Below are 9,740 nucleotides of genomic sequence, written 5' to 3' on the forward strand. Positions count from 1 at the left end.
CGTCTGTGTTGACGAAGAAGCCAAAGAGGTTCGAGATCAAGAAGTGGAACGCTGTCGCCCTCTGGGCTTGGGGTAAGCCTCCGATTCCTCTCTACAAACCCTAGGTCTAGGGCTAGGGGTTTGATTCACGGATCTGATACCGATCTGATCTTTTGTTTTTGGTTTTTTGTTTTTTGCAGATATCGTGGTGGACAACTGCGCTATTTGCAGGAACCACATCATGGATCTCTGTGAGTTTAGCGGTGTTGCAACTATGTTTTGTTAGGGTTAGGGTTTTGTTTTAGATTTTGATGGTGGTTTTTGGGGATAATGGCAGGCATCGAGTGTCAGGCGAATCAGGCGAGTGCCACGAGTGAGGAGTGCACCGTGGCCTGGGGTATGCTTCAAATCTTGATAAGCAATTTAGTTATTTTGTTGGGGTTTTGTCATATAAGAGCATCTCCAACCAAAAAACCCAAAATTGTGTAGTTTTTACATCAAATCACTATTCCATCTCCAACCCATTTACACCAAATTTTACACCAAAAAAAATATTTCTTTTATTATTTCTTATCTTTTAACATTTTTATCTACTAGTTGAGATGCACGTGCAATACACGTGGTTGAATATCATGATTATTTAAATTGATAAAAATAGAATAAAAATAAAAAAACAAAGGTTTTTGTGGGTTTGATCAACTCAATAATCTCTCTCAAATAAAATATTGTCATTGTTTTCTTCAACACAGACTGTGACCACGTGATCTACTATTTGTGAGTTATAAACATATTGATCTAGTACAACATCTTTTTTTGTTATCATCTTGAAGTCTTCAAAAGATGGGTAATCATTCAATTCGCAAATGAATTTTGCATATGAATTTATTTGCAACATATCCATTAAACTTTTACTAGTGGTCATATTCATATTAACTTTTAGTTTTGGTTTCACTCATATTTATATTTTCTAATGTTCTCATTTAATTTTATAGCTCATTCTTCGTATCATAGAAGTAAAACTGAAAGTATAAAAAAAATATTTTCTTGCGAAATTAGAGCAGGAAGATTATAATATATTGTGTCATGTGCTCTAAATATAAAAAATATTTTTTCTTTGATGCAAGGTCCCTATCTAATCTTGCCCCGATCAATGTGAATAAAAAATGCTATCATAATTTACTTGCCTAGGAAAATTTTATTGTATATATGAATATATCTAGAATATCCATATTTGTTAAATGGATTTTGCTGTTGTGAGAGCAAAATGTTAGAGGCTCATATTCAAACTTTTTGGCTTTATAAAAGACACAAGAATTTGGAGTGCATAGCTTATATATCGTAAAGAACATACTGGTTCATGAAGAATTTTTTCTAATAATGATATTATTACAATGATGTTACTATTTAGTAGTAAATCAATTTTATCATATAAGATTATATGACCCTTTTTAATAAATTATAAAGTATATATATAAAACTTTGATACTTATAGCTAGTAGTTAGGCTTCACAAAATAAGTTAACTTTATATTATAGTTTGCTATTGTTAGTATTGTTGGCAATGTCATTACATTCTCTTTATCTTATTATTCATGCTTTTCTAATGTGAGTTCTCTTTTGCTAATCACTCAATTTGATATAATTAATTTTTATAATATCAGATGTTAGAATATTCTCTTCTGTTTAAAAAGTGTTGATATGATTTTTTTTTAAAAATATATACACATAGTAGCAATAGTATATACTTTAGTTCAACTCAAACATTAGCTTAGAGTCAATTAGAGTAAGGTTCTTTCTACGCTAGGATGGTGACACATAGTGATTACATAATCCAAAAGTCAAAGTAGAAATTTCTGTAAGGAAAAATAATTTAAAATGTCAAATTAATAACTAATTTATAAAATATACATGAGCAATACATATAGCTATAGAAAGTAAGACATATATCTTTATGAAAATTTCATAGTGAGTGACTAACTACAATCATCTTAATTTAATCGTAAATAATTATTATTTTAGTTATTAATTTGATACGCATAACTATGGAATAAATCTCATGTAAAAATAGGAATTGAGATTGTATTATCCTGTAGGAAAATAAATAAATATTATTAGAGCTCCTCTTTAAATTAAATTTAAAAGTAATAATTTAAATTATTAAGCACCAAATATTATTTCATGTGAGAAGTAAAAATAATTATAGTCTATATACCTATATAGTTAATCAATCAAACATATTAATATTATGATGACAATAGTCAAAATTATATGGTGAGTTCACATTAAATATAATTTATAAAAAATAGTACATTAAAGTAAAACTTTTTAACCACTATATAGATTGTCTAAAAAATTTTGCATGTACAAACTATCTTTCCTAGAAATAGTGATGTGCATACTTAATTATGGCCTAATACATCTTGAGAACGATTTACTCTTCAATATCATCATTAATTAACATATCTATGTATTACAGTAAAAACACAATAAAAATTTAGAAAATTATAAAAGAAACCCTAAAAAAATTTAAAATTATAAAAACCCCCCTAAAATTTTATAATTTACAAATATACAAAACTATTAAACATTACATTGAAATCAAGGAATTACAAAAAAACCATTAAAAATTTTCAAATTTTAGAGGGGTAATTTGAAATACTAAACTTTAAGGGTATTTTTTATACATTTCAAATTTAATAGATTTTTAATTAGTTATGTTCTTTTTAAAAAAGTTACGGGTAATATTGACCATGAAAGTTTTCTTCCTAAACCTATACTTTTAAAGGGAGTATGATATGTTTTGCAAATTTTTAATTTTTTAGGGGGGTTAGTAATTTTGTATATTCATTTTAGTATCTATAAGTTAGAAATTCTCATGATTTTTTTGTAAATTAATAATTTAGTCATTTTTTATAACTTTTAAACTTATAGGCCTTTTCTATATATTGTAAATTATTTATAGAATATTTATAATCTTTATGTTTTCAATTTACTAATGAGTTTGAAATTCTCAAGGTGTTTTTTAAAATTTGAATTTTGAGTGTTTGTTTGTAATTTTTGAAACTTTAAGAGCATTTTCTATAAATTATAAATTATATAGGGGATATTTGTAATTTCTATATTTTTAATGTACTTTTAGGTTAAAAATTATCAGGATTTTATTAAATTTTATAATTTTAAGGGTTTTACTTTGCAATTTATAAAAAGTTCAGAGTGCTTATTATAAATTCCATAAATTTTCGGGTGTTGTTTATAGGTATTAGTGTGTTTATAGGTTTGAAATTTTCAAGGTGTTTTTTATATTTTTTGAATTTTTAGGGGTGTTTTTTTAGTTTCCAAAACTTATAAGATATTTTCTCCAAAGTCAAAAAACTTACAATTCTAGCTAGCATATGTTTTTTTAGATTTCTCATTGAATTGAAATAAGTAAAATTTATAATTTTTAAGATATTTTAATAAAATTTTGAATTTGTAAGGTTGTTTTTACAATTTAAAAAACTTGGAGGATATTTTTTACAAAGTCCAAAAACTTGAGCTGGCTAGCATATGTTCTATCTCCTTGGGAGATAGTGGGTCTTCCCCTACTCATCACCAATAGCTGGAGACAAGAGATTCATATGAGAAAACATAAGTAAACGGGCCTCCGCTTGAGCTTCCAAAGATAAAGGTACATGAACAGCCATTTGGTCCTTTACATTTATCTGCAAACTGAAATAAGTAAATGATTTGAATTATATCAAACGTATCTCCTTTATCCAATAACATGTTAAGTCTCATTATGAATAGGATAAATCATTTAATTACCAATTCAAAGAAGATATGATAATTAGAATAAATTAGGATAACAATGTAATATTCAAAAAAAATAAGGGTAATATTGACCATGGAAAGATTTTTCCGAACTCGTACTTTTAAAAGGAGTATGATTTAAAATATTTAACAAATTATATAATTATGAAATTTTAAGTGTAAGTTTTTCTTATCTAAATGTAAGTTTTTCTTATTTCTTCATTTGGTTCTAGTGTTATGAAATTTTAAATGTTTGGATTAAATTATCCTTTTTTCTTTTTGAATTTTATTTTAATAATTATTTTATACTCTAATCTCATTAGAATAGTTAATATAAAATAATATATATTATTAATACAAATATAAAAAACAAAAGCAAAAAAAATAAAAGAACTAAATAGAACAAAATGTGAATATGATGGATAAAATTGGGATATGGTTGGAATATTTGATTTGTTATAATAAATTTTAAGGGCAAATTTGGGGAAAAAACTCCATATCTATAGTGTTGCGTCATTCCTAGCGCAACACTGTAACATTAAAATAGCGCTAACTTTGCCGCTCGGTTGGAGGAAGGTTTGGCGAAAGATTTGCGTCAATTTGGGATTTTGGCGTTGGGTTGGAGATGCTCTAAGAACCCTCAATTACTTTTTTATTTTTTTTATTAGGCACCTGAATCTTTATATTTCTAATTTACACTCCTACTCTATAAGCTGTTTTGAATAACAGTAAAAAGTTAACTGTAGCGCGTGTTAGTTAAAACAACTCAATAGATTTATGGGGTTAAGATTTGGGGCTTAAAGACAAATTTAAGAAAGAATAGAGCGATATAATAGATGGTTTGCGCGAGTGGATGTTGATTTTTGAACCTGAAAAATTGCTAATCAATGAATTATAAACTTAAGCTAGTATAATTGTGATGACTGTGGTGTTAATAAGCCCTTAGTTAATTGTCTAGTTTACACTTAAGATGGTAGTGAAAGATTCCGGAACTCGTTCTTATTTTTTGAATTGATCAGGTTTAATTTAGTTTGAGTAAAGTAGTTATAATAATTAATTTCCTGTTTCTTGTTGGTGGCCTAGTTTAAGTTAATGGTTTGACATGTTAGGGAAGTATGTTCTATTTGAGATTATAAAGAAAACAGTCTTATGCCAGATTCTAGGGGACAATCTCTACTTTGGAATCTGCTTGTTTGAATCTATTCTCTTTGTACGTTTGTCTTATCTTTGTAAGTAGTATTCCTTTGGTGTAGGCCCCTCATGATGTTTCATGAGCATGTAGTTTAGTAAGGAATAGAACACGTTTAAAGTGATGCTGTTCCAACCCGACTCCAGATTTCACTTTTATTAATCACAAGCGTCGGGTCTTTTGCAAATCATGCTTGAACTTTGGGTCCTGTTTTTATGCCTTGCTTTACAGAAGATCCAAACAAAGGTGAAACTACAACTATGTAAACTTCAAACCTGAATGTGAAAACTATGAGAAAATAGAAAACTGTGTCTGGTATGTATTACAGTGTAGTATACGGAAATTTGTATTGTTTGCTCGTATGCTGACTTCTCTAAAGAAGTCAATCAATTGCTTATTCATTTATAATGAGGATTTGGTGTCAGAAAATTTAAATATACCAAAAAGTGAATGTAAGGTGAGTAGTTCATAACTTGATTCCAGTTTTTCATACCTTCATAATATGGCTCTACAAATTTGGTGGATGCTAAGCTTCTCTATCAAACATAATCTCTCCAAAAATGAAAGAGGGGTTTTATCTTACTGTTTCTTCCTTTCTGAAAGTGTAACATCTGAAGGCCAAGTTTACGTTGCAAAGCCTATCATTGTTTTCTAAGTGTTTTTTTTCATTTGTTTATTCTATACTATCTTCCCGATCTTCATTTGTTGTTTCTGGATTCGCTTTTTAATTTAGGCATGATGTGGTTGCATACGGAACATGCCTTAGCTATGTAAAATGTATGAGATGGTTGCAGGAAGTATCACTAAGGCATATGAGGGCATCTTGTAATTAGTTGCAGTTGTCAAATCACAAAGAAATATCCTAGCTTCATCTAGATGTCGAGCCTAATTCTAAATCATGCTAACATGAACACTGATATATTTGCCATGGCCGTCGTCGTATTGAGAGCAAACTTGACTTCTGTAAAATGTATTAGAATGGTTGGAGTGACCTTATAGTGAACACTGATATATTTGCCATGGCTGTCGTAGTATTGAGAGCAAACTTGACTTCTGCAAAATGTATTAGAATGGTTGGAGTGACCTTATAGTGAACATATGCCTGCAACTAATGGCAATATTGAACAAGATAAATAATTATAAATGGTTTTTGTTGGAACATTACTCTAGCTATATAAAATGTATTGAGATGGTGGAGGATGCCTCATTAAAATGTATGATTGCATGTGAGGGTATTTGTGCCTTAATTGTGGTTGTCAAATTAGAAAAATATTCAAGATTCATCTAGATGTTGATTTTAAATGTGAAATCATAACAATCAATGAAATTTCATGTCATCATGGTAGTATTAAGAACAAGCTTGAGCTGAGTAAAAGGGGTTAGGATGAGCTTATATTGGACATATGATTGCAATAATAGCAATATTTAAGAAGATACATTACGATTCTCACATGCCCTTAACGCCATTATGTCTCTTTTTAAGTCCTTTCTGGAGTACCACGCAACTACCATGAATGTGAAAAACTGAATTATGTGGTTCATGATATGTTCATGGGAGCCCCCTTTTTTTCTAGGTGATGTACCTTACATCTGCCTGCCTACCATATAGATATACTATTATTTATGCAAGTATATTTTCTCTTATGCTAGATAGCATAGGTCTGGTACTTTTGACCATTATTGTTTGACTCTCATGTAGGCCTATCAACTATAAATCTTTTAGTAAATGATAAAAATGACAATTCTGCTGTGAAGGTGTGTAAAACTAGGGGGAAATGTTACAAAAGTATCCCTGTATCACAAGAGGTGAACCATCAGCATGCATGTTCATCATGGTAGTTGATTTTGGCTTAATGATGTTCATGATAATTCAGAGTCAAATGTATGAATATAATTTCAGTGGATCATTTTAATTTGGGAAAACTGCTAAAGCCTAATGGAAAGTGTAGTTGAATATTAATATAGCTGATTTGTCTCTTTGTGAATGACGATTAGATGTATTGTTTCAAATGCTAAGAAAAACTTTCTGTGCTGCTACCAACAATCTGTAGCTTTAGGAATATTTAACACTTGCATATCCAAATACAAATTACTAACCAGATTTTTGCTAAAATTATTAGGAGGTAATACTTCTTTTCACGATTGTTATTTTTTAGAAATCTGCTAAGTTTTTGCAACTCTATAAAGCTATGCAGTATCCTTGCTATCTTCTTCTCCATTTTTTGGCTAAGCTTGTGTCCCCATTATCTTTCCTGCATGCACTTTGCGAAAATAATAATAATAATCCTATTACATATGTAACATACGTGGAAGTTGTGGTCCTGTGCATGTCTACAACTGTCAATGCTTTTAGCCATGACGAGAACTTTTATGATATGTTTATAGGTAGGCTATTACATGGTTTCCTTCAAAAATTCATTGGCATATTTTCCTTGCAGAAAAAATTCCTGTATATTCTAGTAAACTATTTTTTTCAACTGATGGCTCCAAAAATTGAATAACTTTTGCAAACTTGCTTCCTTTGTTCTTCATATGTGGAAGCAGAGATGTGAGGAGTTTACTTTATCACCACATGACTGGTGCATATATGATATATGTACTTTAAAGTACAATGTACAATCTGTTTTGTTTTTAATGACTCCCAAAAATATACGTACCATTACGTGTTTGCATATGGGTACATAAATAGATACATGAGTATGGTTTTGTTGCTCATGCTTCTTGGTCAAATTCAGATCGTGGGTGCTGGCCGGGGGAATTTTTTTGTCATGCATTAATCTTCTTTCCTTAGGGTCAGTATTGAGCCTTTTAGGTTGAAGTATTCCTTTTTAGGCGATTTTGTGCTGCCTGATGTTGTTATGATGCCAGAATACACTTAGTATTTGATGTGTTATCTTAATAATTTGCACACCTAATCTTATGCACACCTATGAAGACTGTATATTTTGGGTAATATAATCTCTTTGCGCTGGTTTCACCCAAGGAGAATTATTATCGCATTAGAAATATAATTAGAATGAAAAAGAGTCAGCACCCTTTGTTTCATAGAAATGCTATTGAATTCATGGTATGATTGTTCGTCCACATCATCCTGGATCAGATCCCATGTAAATGTAATCTAAGATAAAACATTTCTACTCATTTGATTTTAGCTCATTTGTTAGATATTAAAATCAGGTTGTTATACATGATTAACAAATACAAATTACAGCTTTGTCGTTGTGCCTGAATTTTTAGGCAGTTGCCGACATTCTGCTTTGTGTCAGAATACAATGCTCTGCATGAATATGAAGATCATATGTTTGATGGAATGAAATCACGTTATAGGCAAGCTTGATGAACGAGGAACTGAGTTTTTCTTTAATGTTTGTTAGACGTTGCTGTTTACTTGCTGAATGTTTAATTGAATCCAATTTATTGTATGCGAGTTAAATTAATATTTGATTCTGAACTTTTGTACCAGGAGTTTGCAATCACGCCTTCCACTTTCACTGCATCAGTAGGTGGCTCAAGACCAGACAAGTGTGCCCTTTAGGTCAGTAACACATCTAAATCGTTTTTATTTTATGAAGTATTTTTACTCTCCGAATGTTTTCGTATATATTTTTACCGGACCTTTAAACATGCAGACAACAGCGAGTGGGAGTTCCAGAAATATGGCCACTAGATTTTGGAGTTCAAAGCATTTACAATTTCATGCATCTTTCTAGAACTGTATTTGGCCTAAGGAGGGTGGCCTAAGGAGGATTAGAAGTTGTAATTAAATCACTATTACGTGTATGTTCTATTTTGAATCAAGCTATGATGGAACACGAATATGGTAATGTCTGAGAATGAAAGATATCATTTAAATTTTCTGTTGCTTTGACTTCTTTCCAGATTGCTTTGTTTGATCCATGCATCACAATCCCAACGTCATGAGTTCAACATTATTTTGGTCGATGTGCATTGTCGGCTGAAGATGATTTCACCAAGCAAATTGCAGGGAAATTGGTCCTGATTGATAATAAAAAAATGAACGAGGTAGTTCTCTACGGGGGTTAGTCATCTAGAACTTAAAATTAGAACTGGGATAATTTATGGGATAAATTTTTAAGGTGTTAGTCAAATAGAACTAGAAAATGGGATATTTTTTTATAGTGTTAGTCAAGTAGAACTTTTGTAGAACTAGAACTGTATTATTTTTTTGGTGCGTTAGTCAAGTAGAATTCTACTAGAATTAGAATTGGGATAATTGGTCATAATTATCCCACAAATTATACTACCTATATATATAACCATAAGTTTTTCTCTCTTAAATTATCCCACACATTGGAAAGAATACAATTGGGGAAAAAAAGTGAAACGTCACCTCCCTCCCTCTTGGTTAGTTTCTCTGCCTAGAAAATTTCTCTGCCATGAAGTCAATCATCCGTTCATTTTTCTGTCTTTACTTTGTTTTTGTGATGATTAGATCTTCTATTATTATCTTCAAGATGTATTACTTTATTGATAGCTTTTTGACGTTAAATTACTTTATTATTATTTGTTTGATCTAAGTTTTCTCTCCACAACAGTGGTTTAGGTTAAGAATATAGTGTTGGTGGGTTAGTGCTAAAGATATGCGGGCTATTTATGTTTTTTTTATAAGTTAGAAAGCAACTTTGCGATCACATTGATGATTAGATGTTGAATGGTTAATGGTGATATCTATTATTATTAAATCGGCTCAGTAAATTGATTGGGATATTTATAATTCATCTGTCGATCATCTGTTTAGCGGCCATGGATGATTCCTGTGTACA

General features: G+C 30.3%; 1 protein-coding gene across 1 annotated transcript in view; it reads left to right on the plus strand.

The window, feature by feature from the left end:
- Nucleotides 1-8,824, plus strand: part of LOC109828983 (RING-box protein 1a-like) — a 9,107-nt gene extending 283 nt beyond the window's left edge. The window contains exons 2-6 of the mRNA XM_020396010.1: nt 18-99; nt 159-230; nt 317-376; nt 8,420-8,491; nt 8,586-8,824. Of these exons, the coding sequence (XP_020251599.1) occupies nt 18-99; nt 159-230; nt 317-376; nt 8,420-8,491; nt 8,586-8,623 (324 nt within the window). The 3' untranslated portion in view covers nt 8,624-8,824. The remainder of the gene's footprint in view (nt 1-17; nt 100-158; nt 231-316; nt 377-8,419; nt 8,492-8,585) is intronic.

The sequence above is a fragment of the Asparagus officinalis genome, chromosome 1, assembly GCF_001876935.1.
Source record: "Asparagus officinalis chromosome 1, Aspof.V1, whole genome shotgun sequence".
Lineage (NCBI taxonomy): Eukaryota > Viridiplantae > Streptophyta > Magnoliopsida > Asparagales > Asparagaceae > Asparagus > Asparagus officinalis.